Raw genomic sequence first — 17,336 nt, 5'->3', positions numbered from 1 at the left:
AACAATTACAATTTTTTTTTCTATTTTACTATTTTACCAGAACAACATACAAAGTATGACGCATGCAGATTATGTTCTTTATTTAATGTAAAATGAATTTAAAGTGAGTTTGAATATATTTTTTTGTGACTCATGGCCTTACTGAAAGCAACAATGGATAATATTAATTAAAATTAATTAACCATAAAGCCATCTTTTGGACAAATGAGGGCAAAATATATTTTTTATATACTTTCCTTAATCTGAGTGGTACAAGATTTTGCTACTTTTCCTAAGTTTGCCACCTGAACACACACAAAAAAATGTACTCGATTCTACAAACAATGTTAAGTGCTTGGAAAAAAAAGTCCTTAATCCCACCTTCGTGGACAAAAATGGGCACCCATAGGAATGAATTGGAAAAACTGGAATTCCGAGCATATTTTTTTAAAATTTGTCCAATAAACATCAATAAATCCAACACAATGCAGATCATACATACACAATAAAGGAGTGAGCCTATACAACATTCTCAATGTGGCAAACACACACACTCAAACACACACATCCACAAAAGCATTACATTGAAAGCCATTGAATGAGCCTATAATAGAGTGAGTTTTTTGGGGGGGGTTTTATCAACAAAAAAAAAACAGTCACACATACACAAACAAAGGAATTAAATGAGTCAATAACAGGGCATTTAAAAAAAAAAACATTGGTTTACAAAGTTCAGCCCATATATATATATATATATATATTACATATATATATTTTAGCTTTAAAAATAAATTAATACCATCATAGGTCACCAGATGTCACCAAATTTTTAGGTTTTAGCTCTCTGGACTTGCTGATATGTTTTTTTTTTTTACTGAAGTTAAAGAAATATTAAATATAACATAAAAATGTGCATATTTTACATAAAAATTATGGTACTTTTAGAGGTAAATAAATTCATTAATACCCCAAAAATCACAAAAAAAGGCATTCATTGATAGAATTTATTTTATCAAAGATGGTGATATAACATTTATTGTAAAAAAAATTGGAATCACACTTGTGACCTTCGTGCCCAAATGTGTCCATGAAGAAGGGATTAAGGGCTGTTATGCGAGGATGGCTTGTTAAAGGAAACTACTATGTTCAAACTGTCAACTCAAGGTGAACAAAGTGTATTCTATGATAAAAAAAATGGTTTCAGTCACACAGTATGTATTTCAATCATGCCAAAATGGTGTGAGATTTAGGAGTTTGATATTGTACTTATCCATTTCATTGTATGTAAATAATACTATTTAAGCAAATTCTTCACATTCTTTCAACTTAAATTTAAAATAACTCTCCAATACATGCATAACCAGCTCAAGTCAGTTCAAAATATCTCACATTGGTCAATTTGGGTCTGTCGACCTCTTGTGGGGGAAAAAAATTATATAACATATTTCATGACTCTTGCCACTGGATGGCCTTATAGCTCTATATGGAGCGAATGAGCTGTTCCGCTGGGTCCTAAAGTCAGTTCTTCAGTTTATCTCTTCAGAATGCGTTCAGATACACCTGTAGACATTGTAAAACTTTTTTGGTAAATTTTTAGCATTTTTAGGGTGATGATCTCTGTGAACCCATGAATCAAGCGGATTCACTGAGATCCCCATTGAACAAGTGTCTGTGGTTTTTGCCTGGTCCCTGATTAGTCTTGTTTCTCCCATTACTACCATGCACACGTCAAAGTACCCGGCTTAGTGATAAATTGGCGAGACACACACGGGCGAGTGACGTATGTATGCAATTTCCATCAAAATCCATCTTGACAGGTCTAAAATATAAACACTTATAACAGGCTTAACATAGTGAATCAAGGAAAAGACAAAAACACTGAAGAAGGATTTATGATGTATTGACTCGTGAACATTTTTTGTTGGTTTTGGACAAAAAAAGTTACATATTGTACCTTTTAAAGATTTCACCCATCCGTCGTTAACCAAACAGTTTTAGTTACCATTGACTTTTTTTGTATGGACAAAAACTTCTCCATACAAAATGTACGTTCCAATTGAATAAAGAAAGTCGCAAAAAAAAAAAATCAAGGCACTCTGTAGAGGAAAGAATGGATGTCAGGGAAATAATGTAAGGCTGTGCTGTTTTTGTTCTCTCTCTCTGGTCCATCTAACATTGCATGCCACCCCCCCCCCCCCCCCCCCCTCTCTCTCTCTTTCATCACTCTTAACAGGAAGTAATGATGGTTTATGTTGCTACTTGACTAAAGCCTGTCAAAATGCCACGCCCCAAACATTGGGTTTAGGGCGGGACGCCTGGGAGATCGCCCGGGATACACTGCAGCTCAACAGGAAGTTGGGTCAGGGTTGTTTTGGCGACGTCTGGATGGGTGAGAGGGATACGACAGTGTCCATGTCCATGTCCATGTCAGCATTTGCTAAAGCTACAGCCAGCGTTCCCAAAGGATGCATCAGCCGCCTTTGGCACTTCAGCACGTTTTTCCATGCACACCAGTCATAATGACAAGAGAGCATGGAAAGGTGTCCTTTTGTGGGTCATTCACAGTGCTGAATATCAAAAATGCATAAAGCACAAATGCTGTGATTGACCCTGCTTTGCCAAGCATCAGTCTATGGTTCTGAACGGTCAGCTTATCCTCGAATGCACTACATCAGCTAAACACCAACAGCATTTTAGTGCTGTGTCGATGTTCATTGTGACATTAAAAATGCAACAGCACATTCGCCAAACATTGCATACATTTAAAAAAAAACAAAAAAAACAAGCTCTGTTCCAGTAGCTGAGTATACAGTTGTCTGCAGTAATCCCAGCTTCCTGTTGCTTTGGTGTGTGGCCGTGTTCCCAGATGCATCTACATCTGTTTCTCCCTACCCCTTCTCTCATCCCCTAAACATTGCCATGTTCTGCCAAGCGGTTCTTCCGACTGTGTCTGACTCCATTTCTATGTGTAGGCATGTGGAATGGCACAACTAAAGTTGCAGTCAAAACCTTGAAGCCAGGCACCATGTCTCCGGAGGCCTTCCTGGACGAGGCCCAGATCATGAAGAGGCTCCGGCATGATAAACTGGTCCAGCTGTATGCTGTGGTGTCTGAGGAGCCCATCTACATCATCACGGAGTTCATGAGTCAAGGTATATACCATTGTTTGAGAGAACTCATGGGCTATTATTCAAACGTTTGGGGTCGGTAAGATTTGTTAAAGGATTAGTTAACTTTTAAATAAACTTTTGCTGATAATTTACTCAGCCCCATGTCATCCAAAATGTCCATGTCTTTCTTTCTGCAGTCGAAAAGAAATTAAGGTTTTTGATGAAAAGTTCCAGGATTTTTCTCCATATAATGGACTTCAATGGGCCCCAAACGGTTCAAGGTCCAAATGACAGTTTCAGTGCAGCTTCAAAGGGCTTTAAACGATACCAGGCGATGAATAACGGTCTTATCCAGCAAAACGATCAGTTTCTGCGAGAAACCGAGCAGTATTTATGCTATTATTTTACCTCTTATCAGTCGAACGTGATCATCTCTGAGCTCAGCCATAACTTCCGCTAAGTGAGGTCAAAATATGCGCATGGTCATAGATATATTGATTGTAGATTCTCATTCGACTGATCCGTGCAGGCGCTAATGAGGCATCTACGTATACATCTATGACCACGCTTGTATTTTGACCTCACTTAGCGAAAGCTATGGCGGTGCTCAGAGATGATCACATTCGTCTGATAAGAGGTAAAATAATAGCATAAATAATGCTCGGTTTCTCGCAGAAAGTGATCGTTTGGCTAGATAAGACCCTTATTCATCGTCTGGTATCGTTTAAAGCCCTTTGAAGCTGCACTGAAACTGTCATTTGGACTTTGAACCATTTGGGTCCCATTGAAGTCCATTAAATGGTGAAAAATCCTGGAATTTTTCATTAAAAACCTTAATTTCTTTTCGACTGCAGAAAGAAAGACATGGACATCTTGGATGACATGGGGTGAGTAAATTATCAGCAAAAGTTTATTTAAAAGTGAATTAATCCTTTAATGATTTTGAAAGTCTCTTATGCTCACCATTTATTTGATTAAAAATACTGTAATAAAATGTGAAACTTACATTTTGCTTTGTTTCTTCTGTGCTTTAGGAAGCTTGTTGGACTTTTTAAAGGATGGAGAGGGCAGAAATTTAAAATTGCCTCAACTCGTGGACATGGCAGCCCAGGTAAACCTTCTTAGTCAACAAATATCTACCAAGCACTTGTTATCCATTACTGGGACAGTCTTCCTGAAGCATCTCCGGTCCAGATTTACTAAACAGGGCAAATTAGTGTGAGAGCGCAATCCCAAAAAAGTGCCCAAGGGAGTGGAAAGTTCTGCGCGTGATCTAATGACGACACACAAATGAAAGAACACAGACGCAGCCGGATCATTTCCATAATGACCAGCACGTGAATTAGCATCTGGTTTAATCAGTAGTGGAAAGAGTACTGAAAAAGCACACTCAAGTAAAAGTACTGTTACTTGTCAAAAAATGTAGTGCAAGTAGAGTAAAAGTACCTGTCCTAAATACTACTCAAAGTAGGAGTAAAAAGTAGCCCTTTTAAAAGTACTCGTGAGTAGTGAGTAGTAATGTTATTCCACCTTATACCCTGCAAATTAAAAATGTAGCTTACTCTTTTATGGATGATTATCAGTATGAACATGAGATCAACAGTATTTCAAAATTTCTCCGAGTTTTATTTTTGACTGCTAGCACTAAAAATACAGCCATGTAATATTTGAGAAAGCAACCAATAATCTGGTAACATTTATGACAACCATTCTGTAGAGGTTTTCTTGCGGTTAATTAGAAAAGGTTGCAAAGCGTTATACATTGACAATTTTACGTTAAAAAAGTAAAGAGCAGAGTTCTTTCTTTTCAAGACGCATGTACTGTTTTCATTTCAATGGATGTTTTCTCTGTAAAAAGAATACACTTCAGAAATCAGAATCGAGTAACTCACAATTTTCACCACTGATCATTTTTTGCTTGCAATTAAAAAATATACCTGATTTAAATATAAATCTGATGTTTTATTAATGTTATTTGCTATATACATGGACTAAAATTTTACGTCGCCATGTGAGAACACATTACATTAAAATATGCACTTCAATAAGCTGACAGAAAGCAGGTTAATGCGTGTATTAGAAAATGTAATATTCTGCAGTCAATTTTCAGTCATTGTTTAAGGCAATTTCACGATTTCAGTCATCATATGATAACCGGCATGGGCGTCACTAGGCCCTTTTTAGGGGGCCTAAACTTCTGCCCAGCCCCCCTAAAAAATGTGTGATTAACCTTTATAACATGAAACTGGCGGGAGGCTTCAGCTTCGTCCCATCTTTTAATCAGCGTGTTCTTCAATCCGCAGCGGCTTCGAACAGAGCACACGTCAGAAGCAGAGGTGTGTGCGTTGATCTGAGCCTCATTGGTCTGTCATCGCTCGTCAATGTCAACATATTTGAGAAAATCAATCAAATCAGAGTAACGTTAGGCGGGCTTTATGTTCACAGAAGCTGCTGAGGCTGAGGGCGAATTTTAGCAGCACGACTTGACGTCAAGTCGAGCTAAACTAAACATTTCATATTTGACAGCTGCTTCTTTAAGTCAGAAATGTTAAACAAATGACAAAAATATTCAGACAAATTAATAAACTTTTGTCTAATTTCACAAGGCCTTTAATGTGATTCATAATGTAATTAACAAACAAGAAATATTAACAAAGCTGTTTTCTTCAGATTAGGCATAAGATTAATAGTAATGAATGTGTGCATATTGTAAATTAATTTAATACATTTATTTACCTAGCTTTCCTGGTAGCCTTAACATGTCTACGAAAAAATTATTCATAAAACATATAAATAACATATGTTTACTGTATTCACTGACGAAAATGGAAAAACTTTATCAGTCATATCTGCCCAATGACATGGTTTTCAAGCTATTGTTATCAAATTCTTTGGCGTTCAGAACATCTTAAAATGCACATATGTAGATCATGGAAATCAACATTTTCTCGGGGGAGCAAGCCCCCAAACCCCCCTAACCTCACATATGGGATCTCAGTGATTATAAACCTGCCTACATTGTATGATTAAGGGATGTACAATATGGACATGCGGAATAAGGCATTCATATTTGCTTTATAAGTAATAATAAACAGTCGAAATCCTAATATGCATACTAATAAGCTATTAGTTAATAGTGAGAATTGGACCCTAAACTAAAGGCTTACCATTTTTTTTCATAACCTCACTGGGGGCTGAGCCCCCCTAAAAGGAAAATCCTAGAATCGCCCCTGGTAACCAGCAACAACTCCCTCTCACTCTAGGCTGGTCGCTATCTTAGTTGATTTGACAGGAGTCAAACGCGAGTAACCAGAGTATTTGTAATTTGTTACTTTACACCACTGGGTTTAAGACATGCTGTAAATAATGGCGCAAACACCAGTAAATTGACGAGCTTAAACCTTAGTAAATCACCTCGCATGGTTGATTTAAATACTCTCCTCACATAAATTTTGCGTCTGAAAGGGAAACTCCTACAAATGCATATGCAATAAGGTCAGCCGCAAAAATAACCCTGTCCACGCCTTTTCAGGGCTGATTTATCACTGCGTGTCTTTAGTAAATCCTGACAGTAGTTAAACTCAAAAAGAGGGTTTGTGCTGGCGCAAGCTGTTAGTAAATCTGGCCCTTAGTGTTAAATGGTTAAAGTTGGGACCAAGAAGGTGTTCTGTCTAATGAATCAAAAAAATACAACGTGACCTGTTGTCTGATTCCTGAACGAATGAGACTGAGGGCGTTTTCACACCTGAAAGTCTGCACCAAGGTCCGAACCGAAGTTCATGTTTTGATACATTTCATACATTCGGTTAGTTTTGGTTTGGTTTCACATTGCAATTATGCGAGCACACTAAAGAACTTTACATGACACACTTGTGTCCACTCGTCATCATGTATGTGGGCGGCATCTGGACATTGATTGGTTGACAAGAATGAATGAATGAACGGACGCATATTGTTGCCACTATTGAACCGTGCGCATTGCTTGACTATTTTCTTTTCATTACGTTTAAAAGTGGACATTTCAAGCTTTATATACACATATTTCTCATGTTTGTGAGACAAGTAGTTTCGGTTTATTTGAGACCTGCTCCAGTTCATGTGCAAAGCATGTGATCGCTCCCGCGATTATTGTCTGCTATAGACTATTTGCTTCTTATTTATTAAATCCAGGCAATTATCTGATTAAACGTTGATTAAAATTAAGATACAAAACGAAATTCACATTAAAGAAAGGTTTTCTAAGCAAAATCATACAAAATTTCTTTCAAAATAATTTCTGACCTTCTGTCTTCTGACATATTGCGCATCTTTTCACTTTTCATAATCAATGTAGCCTAGATGAAATTTAAAAATAACATTATAATATTTAAACATGAACAGGAACTTCCTGTAAATGGTCTGAAAGTACGAACCATACAGAAAATGCTTTCACACTAGAAACGAACCAAACCTTTGTTCAGTTTGATCCGGACCAAGACGACCTCTTTTCGTCGGACCAAATTTCGTCTGTTTGGTCCGGACTGTGGTACGGGGAAAGTTTCACACCTGCAATTTTTCAGTTTGGTCCGAAAATCCAGACCAAATAAGGTAGGTGTGAAAGCGCCCTGATTCAAATTTTCGAATTAATGACTTGTGATTAAGTTGTTTTTATTGAATCAAAAACATGCAGCATTACCAGAATTGTTCTTTGCATTTCCCATTCCTATAAATGGTTAGGTATAAAGTCATAATATCCAGCCATAATAGAGCTTCAGATCCTGGATCAGTTAAGTATAAGCATGAAATGTACACCACTGGTGAAAGACAATCACCCTCGAATCTTTGAATAAGAAAAGATAAAATGCCTCGAAAAACAAATGTGCCAAGATCTAAAAAGCATCTTTCTTATTTATTTTGATAGCATGTCTTTATAGAGACCGTGTCCATGGTTAAAACAATCTGGTGCGATTGCTCTGATAGCGCAGTTCATTTGAATAAGTGTGAACGCTGAACTCTAGTGCGCACCAAACAAACGGACTGGGACTCCTGAAAAGGACCGAAGACATCTAAACGAACCAAAAACACGATGTGATGTCACGAGATGCCAGAGGTGGACAAAGTACACAACTCCATTACTCGAGTGAAAGTAAAATTACTACTGGTCAAATATTACTCCGTTACAAGTGAAAGTTGTTGAAAACTATTTTTACTCAAGTAAAAGTACAGAAGTACTTGTTTATAAAAGTACTTAAGTATCAAAAGTAAATTTCCTTTTTTATGTCAATGCATTATTTTATTATTGTTGCAATGTTGTATGAATGCACGCTATAGCCATCACGGTGGTTTAAGTCAGTCAGTGATGCTCCATCTGAAAAACTAGCAAACTACCACCTTGAATAGTTTAAATACTTGTAAAAAAGTTACAAAGCTGCTGTCACTTTAAGGCAGAATGCACAAATCCTACACACTGATACACATCCGATATTCCCCCAACTGTTTACGTTCACTTAAGACATAATCAACTTTGTTTAAGTGATACTTTCCAAAATGAAAATTTTGACCTTTTGTGTGTATTGGTCTGTTTAAGTGCGGGGGAAAAAGCGCAAAAGAAAGCTCTGTTCAGTTCTTGTGCTCATCTGAGAGGTACAAAAACCAGACTGAACTGAGCTCTTTCATCAAGCTTTTTCAGATTCAATATGTCAATGCTTCACTTTCTCACAGACATTTTTTAACATTTTATGAGACCTTCATCAAGTGTATGCCAACGAAACTAATCTTTAATCTTTTCAGAAAACTTAAACTTAATTTCTAGTATGGCCATGGGTGCACACACTGTGCCGAGGAACCGTCTTCTTCCATTTTGCTATAACCTGATCAGTGTTCAAAAAATGTCGGGAAACTTCATATGACCGTACAAAAGTGATTACTTATGGCTGTCTGCAAAAAAAAACAAAAAAAAACGTTGCTACAGAAACGACTTTCTACTTCGAGGACCTTGATAGAAATGTAGTGGAGTAAAAAGTACGATATTTGTCTTTCAAATGTAGTGAAGTTAAAGTAAAAGTTTCCCTAAAAAAATAATACTTTAGTAAAGTACAGATACTCAAAAAGTGTACTTAAGTACAGTACTCAAGTAAATGTACTTAGTTACTGTCCACCTCTGCGAGATGCGACCCGCAAGCATATCTGTGCTGTGTTCAGAATCGCCCCCTAGACCCTCATTCACAATTAGAAGATCCTAGATCAGTGGTTTCCAAACCTGTCCTGGAGGCTCCCCAGCCCTGCACATTTTATGTCGTCCTCATTTATCACACCTGATTCCACTCATCAGCTCATTAGTAGAGAATGCAAGAACTAAATTGAGTGTGTCTGATAAGGGAGACATACAACATTTGCAGGGCTGGGGTGCCTCCAGGACAGGTTTGAAGACTACTAAACTAATATAGTCCAGTTGAAGGAGTGAATGAAAACGAGTGAGTGAATTCAGACACTGAGTACATCGGAAGGGTTGCCGCTTTAGCATAGTTTGTGCTTGCTGTTTAATAATCACTTGAAACTTAGCAAACTGGCAGCTTCGGTAGTAATGAAAAGATTTATCTTGAACTCTGTCATGGAAACTAGCATGTATAAACCTTAATTACACAATTTAATGACCAATTAAAAGGTATTGATGATGCATTCAAGTCATGTCGTAAAGATCGTATTTATGAGTTGAACGCACGTGAACGCCACCACGAAGTCGTAAATACCAGTGGGAAGTTCGGGATTTTCTTTAAGCCCCGATCTGTACGAGTTGGGGGTGTGTCATTGAGAAACATGGCAGAATCAATGGATGCAATGTCTGTAGTTGAATAAAATGGGTATTTAGCAGTGACACTGACAGGCTTTGTCATTAACAACAAAGTAAGCTAGCATTGCAATATAACAATTAGCCTAATATACACTCACCTAAAGGATTATTAGGAACACCATACTAATACTGTGTTTGACCCCCTTTCGCCTTCAGAACTGCCTTAATTCTACGTGGCATTGATTCAACAAGGTGCTGAAAGCATTCTTTAGAAATGTTGGCCCATATTGATAAGATAGCATCTTGCAGTTGATGGAGATTTGTGGGATGCACATCCAGGGCACGAAGCTCCCGTTCCACCACATCCCAAAGATGCTCTACTGGGTTGAGATTTGGTGACTGTGGGGGCCATTTTAGTACAGTGAACTTGATTTGAAATGATTGGAGCTTTGTGACATGGTGCATTATCCTGCTGGAAGTAGCCATCAGAGGATGGGGACATGGTGGTCATAAAGGGATGGACATGGTCAGAAACAATGCTCAGGTAGGCCGTGGCATTTAAACAATGCCCAATTGGCACTAAGGGGCCTAAAGTGTGCCAAGAAAACATCCCCCACACCATTACACCACCACCAGCCTGCACAGTGGTAACAAGGCATGATGGATCCATGTTCTCATTCTGTTTACGCCAAATTCTGACTCTACCATCTGAATGTCTCAACAGATGTTTCCTATTTGTAGTGGAGATGAGTGGTACCCGGTGGGGTCTTCTGCTGTTGTAGCCCATCCGCCTCAAGTTTGTGCGTGTTGTGGCTTCACAAATGCTTTGCTGCAGACCTCGGTTGTAACGAGTGGTTATTTCAGTCAAAGTTGCTCTTCTATCAGCTTGAATCAGTCGGCCCATTCTCCTCTGACCTCTAGCATCAACAAGGCATTTTCGCCCACAGGACTGCCGCATACTGGATGTTTTTCCCTTTTCACACCATTCTTTGTAAACCCTAGAAAAGGTTGTGCGTGAAAATCCCAGTAACTGAGCAGATTGTGAAATACTCAGACCGGCCCGTCTGGCACCAACAAACATGCCGCGCTTAAAATTGCTTAAATCACCTTTCTTTCCCATTCTGACATTCAGTTTGGAGTTCAGGAGATTGCCTTGACCAGGACCACACCCCTAAATGCATTGAAGCAACTGCCATGTGATTGGTTGATTAGATAATTGCATTAATGAGAAATTTAACAGGTGTTCCTAATAATCCTTTAGGTGAGTGTATAACGATACAGTTTACAGTGGCTTCATAGATGAATTAAAAACGTAAAAGATTAAAACTCACCTGATGCACATTCTTTGTTCTTCATTTTTTAGTTAACAAACCTTGCTGTGTTTTCATGAAAGAAGGTACAACGCACATGATGTCGTAAACACGACTTCTCACCTCGTAAATACGAACATCCCTGGAGGACTTGAACGCACCATTATACCTGTATGATATTACGCTGTAGCCACATTGGACCAGCAGTTTGGAAAAGGGATGGCTGGATTATTCAGCTGCAGGCGCCATCTTCTGGTCACACACTGGAATTCATTCCACACGCGACTCTCACTGTGAATTAGGGGTATTCTCTAGCTGTTGAGCATACAACGGTTGCACACTCATTGCGCCCTATTTTAACTAAGTGCATGATCTAAAGTGCACAGCGCAGGTGCACTTAGGGCGTGTCTGAATCCACTTTTGCTAGTTTAACGATGGGAAAAATGGTTGGCGCGCCCGGCACATGGTCCAAAAGGGATGTCCCTATTCTCTTAATGAGTCATGGGTGTGTTTTGGGCATAACGTGCAATAGACCAATCAGTCTCATCTCCCATTCCCTTTAAAAGCCAGTTGCTCTCGCACCATGGCGGATTCACTATTTATTCGCTATTGTGGGCGGAAAGACTGAACGATTCTCTAGAGAGGAATCCTTTTATTTTTAATATTTAATGTATTAATAAATGTGTGTGTGCTGCTGTGCGTCCCTGTGTGTGTAATAAGCATTTGTGCTCCCACCTATAGGCGCATATTACTAACACAACCTTTAAATAACACAAAAAATACTGCACTATTGACTTTAGCAGGTTTTTGTTGGTCAGTCGGTTTCAGTTCCTCAAAATAGCAGCGGGCCAACAATGCGGCTGAACACACCTGGTTTTCAGACCAGACACCCATGGGCGAACAGATAGGCCTGAGTGCATTTGTTATTTAAACAAGTGGCGCAGGACCTGAAAAAATTAACTGCGTCGGGCCGAAACTGGGAAAAAGCATTTGTGTCGTGCCTGGCGGGTGAATGATAAGGCCTTTAATTGTGGGATTGAATGAGTGGACTCGATAATGTCCACTATGTTTTCGGACACCACTACAAATGGCTGTCCCCTCAAATAGTGCCCTATTTAAGGGTATAGGGGTCGATCTCGGACACGGCCCTGGTTCTTCTCGTCATAGTCGTGATGTTGTACGCATTCATACATACAACATTGTTTGGTAAATTCAGTCGCGAAATATACATCATAAAGGCCGTTTTTTGTTTTGTTTTGTATCTTTAGGTTCTGTGTTAAAAATGACAGTATGAACACTAAGCAAACCAGGACTAAATGTATCATTTGCTTTTTTGGTCCGGACCAAAAGAAGCAAGAGAACCGAACTACAAGTGTGAACACACCCTAATACCAATATATCGATCCACTTCTTAAGTATTGTGACGAAAGTGCTTTCTTTCTTGTAGATTGCTGGAGGCATGGCCTATATTGAGCGGATGAACTACATCCACAGAGACCTGCGAGCTGCCAATATCCTGGTCGGAGAAGGTCTGGTCTGTAAGATTGCAGACTTTGGACTGGCTAGACTCATTGAGGACAATGAGTACACAGCTAGACAAGGTCACTGACAATCTATGACCTGAACTTGTCATAGTTTCATCCTTTATTTGATACTATTGAATGTTATTTATCTCTTCCTTGGCCTCTACTCAATATCATTCCAGCTCATTTTGTTCTAATACTCATTTTACTGCAGTACAATTTTCTGCGTCTCAGTCCTTTGGTTCAACGCTTTCCATTAAATATAATCATTATTAAATGTGTGTTGAACTGATTGTCTCGCTCCTCATATTACAGGAGCAAAGTTTCCGATAAAGTGGACCGCCCCAGAGGCTGCTCTTTATGGTAGATTTACCATCAAATCAGATGTGTGGTCTTTTGGTATCCTGTTGACCGAGCTCATCACCAAGGGCCGTGTGCCTTACCCAGGTGCGTCACACAGTCATACACACCGGCTGCTGGTGATTTTCTTCACTTGCTTTTTCTTTTGTACACTGGCAGAATGAGCTAAAATAATAGAAAATTAAGACACATTTACAAATTAAGCTTTTGTTAACAAGATTGCAAAAACTCATACAAAGTCAATAAAAAAATAAATAAACTTGTATGATATTTAGTTTGACATTCTTGATGGATAGTCAACATTCCTCTGAAGGTCATGCCCGTCCTATCACTGAAAAAAAGGAAAAATTATATTTATAATTATATGGGACCCAGGAATAGATTTTTGTCCGCTGTAGTGGACATTATATTTTATATTTTTGTACAGTTTTAAGTCTGGATGTCCTGTAAAGAGCACATTTGGGGCTTTGCAGAGATTTCCAAATGTTTGGAGGTTTCCCCAGGACAACAACTTCTTCTTGGTCTTTAAAAACGGCTGACATTAATGTTTAGCACTCTTATGGAAATATGATATTTTGTAATTATAATTTAAATCAGATTAATTTTCAAATTGTTTGTTATAAATCAACATCTCAGGAAAATGTTATGGGGTTTCTAATCAAAATATGACTTTCTGTTACAAAACAGGGCATTGATTTCATAAATGACCACTGTAGTGGACGCCAGGACTTAAAGCATGTTTATCAGGCATTCTGGAGACACAACAAGTGAATAGGGAAAGAAATTACAAATCAATATTCCTATGAAATATTAGATATTATTATGAAAATATTGCCAATTATTACTCCCATTATTACACTTCTATTTTCCTTACATGTTGCACCAAGAACACATTAATATGCAAATTAGATGCAGTGTATTGAATGGGAAAATCCAAGTTTGGCCATTTTACCCACATTTTGCATAAAGTAAAATGGTATATCAATGCATTTCGTATCTTTCATAACATAGTTCAGAATGTCCTTTAAACAAAGTTTGGTAAAAATGGACCTAAAAAACCTAAAAATGGATTGGTGAATTAAAAATAAATCCCATTGTTTTTGCCTATACATGCAATTTCATGTCATTTTATTTTTTAAACAACTGAGTCCTGGTGTCAACTAAAGAGGACACAATAAAATATAATTTTTCAAAAATGTTTGTTTCTTATGCTCTAAACAATGTAATGATATGAAAAATTATTAAATTCAAAAACCTTTTTTTTCTGGGTCCCAGGAGGATATTTTAACTATGCATAAAAATGCAATTTCATGACGTGATAGCATGTCACAAAGCACACAAAGAGTGCACACTTTTAAGGGGCAGTACATGTAGGCGAATTAGGACCGGGCAAGTTACTCTTATAGTAAAAATCGCACAAATCCCCGTATTTAATTCTCTTTCTGTGTGTATGAATTTGTGCAGGGATGAACAACCGAGAGGTGCTGGAACAGGTGGAGCGTGGCTATCGAATGCCGAGTCCGCAGGGCTGCCCGGCGTCTCTGCATGAGCTGATGCTGCAGTGCTGGAAGAAGGATCCGGACGAGAGGCACACCTTTGAGTACCTGCAGGGCTTCCTGGAGGACTACTTTACTGCCACTGAACCCCAGTACCAGCCCGGAGAGAACCTGTGATGGACGCATACACTCTTACGTGCATCAGTTCAATATATCCGTCAGGAAAGATGCGATCGCCTTTACTTTCTATCTCAATACCTCCATAAACTGGCTTTGATCCACGGCGCCTCAATCACAGGCTCTGAACATCTTGCGCTTTAGCTTGAGAGCTTCAAACTGAACATGCTTTCCAAGATACTGCTCTCAAACAGCAAGATGGGTCACTTTTTTGATGTAATAAAATGGGCAATGTTAATGTTGGTTCTGTAACTTTAACCCCTGGTTTCACAGACAAGATTAAAATGCATGTTTGAGCTGTAAATATATGAAATATGTCAGCGCCATTGTTCTGTCTCAAGATGCACATCAGTAATGTGTTTTTCTAAGGCACGTTTATAAAAGCTACATAAATGCCCTAATTGAACTAAGGCCTAATCCTGGTTTAATCTAAGACCTGTCTGTGAAACCAGGCCTAAATATGCACATATTAATACATTGTTTTGTTTAGGCAATAGCAAATAGTTGCTCATTTAATCATATTAACACCTGTCTGTTTCACTATATCCACCGCTGTATTTGAGCGCTCTGTAGATTATTCATTTCTAATGAGTTCGTTCATTTCTGATATAAAGCAGAACATCTCTATTGGACATTCGACAGTAATCCGGATAACTGAGATTTTTCACACCGCTATCTAGTCGGAGGTGTGATTTGTGATGAATGTGACATGCAGGTCTAAAATTCAATCACAGAGAAAGATCTTCCAGCTCCTGAATGTGCATTTTTGAATGTAACAAGTCCTTTCTTTTTTTTTTTTTTCGTCTGGCAAAAAAAGGAAACTGAATATGCGGAAGCCAAAAATGAAATCTTGAAATTGCAGAGGCGATTGTGTGCTCATCTCAAGACTTGTGTTTCTCTAGGCCGCGTTCATTTATCCAGTCATGTTATTGCTTATAATAATCATTTTTGTTTAATTTTTGAAGCTAACTGTCTTGTATTATCTTATTAGAGAGCAGTTCTGTTGTTTTATGACGACACAGTATTGACGTCAGCATTCAAAAAGACTTCCTTCAGAGCGGTCCTTTAACATGAGAAGAAAAACTACTGTTTTTATGGTTTTGTTTCCTGCATTTTACACTGTATTTACATCATATCTCTGTGATTTAGTTTATAATTTAAGTGGATATCAAACTTGTGCCTTTATGCTGGGTCAGTGATATTCTACTGTAACCCTGAAGAATGTGCATTACAGTTATGTAATATTCGTGCCATTTATTATTATACTGAGCTTACTGAACTGAGCCCATGTGTCTAACATGTTTCTTTTACTCGACATTCACTTTTGCAGGACGCTTTCACATTACAGCTGATAGGTAAAAGATTTCGATCTTACAGAACTACTAAAGGGACATGGGGAAATTATTTTTCCATGCTTTTGCGTTTCCTCACGTTTTTTCCCCACAACCTTGTCCCTTTTACAACAAAAAATTGCATCAAAAAATAAAATAAATGTATATATATATATATAGTGTGTAATAGCTACACACACATCACAGAAAACTCTCTCTGCATCAGCATTTGAATGGGGTAGTATTGGTTTTTGTTGTTGATTTCTTTTTTGCCTTTGATAGATAAGGTTGATCATTAATTATTTCTATTAAGACAAAATGCATCTATATGACGCTTTGTATACAGTATCCTATAGACATACACACACAATTTTAAAGCACTATGTAGAGGCATGGTTTTGTCTAAATAGAACAAATTGATTATACATCAACCTAAAAAGGAAAATAACTGTCTGTCCTGTCTGTTGCTCTTCTGTCTGTTGTGTGGTTCTTTTTTGCTGTGGCTGATCTAAAAAAACAGTGTTGTAGTAAAAACTACTTTGAGTAGTTAAGTTATATTCAAGCTACCCTTTTGAAAATAGCTACACTAGAAGTTACTATCAAAAAGTAGCTGGCTACATTGAAACCATGTTTCTTTTTCTTCTTTTTTTACAATGAGATCGTTACAAATAACTGAATAATTGTTCATGAAGAATGTTATAATATTTGGGGTGCAAGCTTCATAATGCAATGTAATTATGATTTCAAAGAGTATAGACATTCAGGGTTATTGGGACACTTTTCCCCAGTCATTTCAATGGAAAAAAACTGTCAGAATCATTACACACAATACTCAAATATAGCCTATATCTATGCAAATCAACTTTGCGATGCTGTTTGCGAACGTTCGTTGGAACTATGGTTTCGGGAAACACGACTCGTTTAACTATGCTTATAATGACGGAACTTGTGACCATAGTTAGCGAACGACGCTTTCGGGAAACGCACCTCTGAGCGTCACAGCGCTCAACTTCGCTCATTACAGGCTTGTTCTCGTCAGAACCCAAAACAGTAGCTTTAGGTCGCGCAACACCGTATTTATTTGCCCATTTATCTTGAACCCCCTCACCGACAGCATGATTGGCTCAACATGTAGATATATAGATAAACTCATCTTTCAGGCATTTGACAGACCGGGTTGGCACTTCAGCGTGAGAAATCGGGGGTGTGGCGTGTGAGACCAATCAAATGCGTGTGTCTCACGGCCTATGCGTGAGAGTTGGCAGCTCTGCTAAAATACCT

At 38.2% G+C, this 17,336-nt stretch overlaps 1 protein-coding gene across 8 annotated transcripts in view; it reads left to right on the top strand.

The window, feature by feature from the left end:
* Positions 1–16,007, top strand: part of yrk (Yes-related kinase) — a 46,886-nt gene extending 30,879 nt beyond the window's left edge. For 4 of the 8 annotated variants that reach the window (XM_079829940.1, XM_079829939.1, XM_079829942.1 and 1 more), the window contains 6 exons: positions 2,213–2,368; positions 2,952–3,131; positions 4,124–4,200; positions 12,616–12,769; positions 13,007–13,138; positions 14,516–16,007. In XM_079829940.1, the coding sequence (XP_079686066.1) occupies positions 2,213–2,368; positions 2,952–3,131; positions 4,124–4,200; positions 12,616–12,769; positions 13,007–13,138; positions 14,516–14,724 (908 nt within the window). In that variant the 3' untranslated portion in view covers positions 14,725–16,007. The remainder of the gene's footprint in view (positions 1–2,212; positions 2,369–2,951; positions 3,132–4,123; positions 4,201–12,615; positions 12,770–13,006; positions 13,139–14,515) is intronic. The other 4 variants (XM_079829936.1, XM_079829935.1, XM_079829938.1 and 1 more) reach the window with 1 other exon arrangement.
* Positions 16,008–17,336: the final 1,329 nt, after the last annotated feature.

This window comes from Gobio gobio, assembly GCF_949357685.1.
Source record: "Gobio gobio genome assembly, chromosome: 11".
Taxonomy (NCBI): Eukaryota; Metazoa; Chordata; class Actinopteri; order Cypriniformes; family Gobionidae; genus Gobio; species Gobio gobio.
This window is presented reverse-complemented; position numbering and strand designations above follow the sequence as displayed.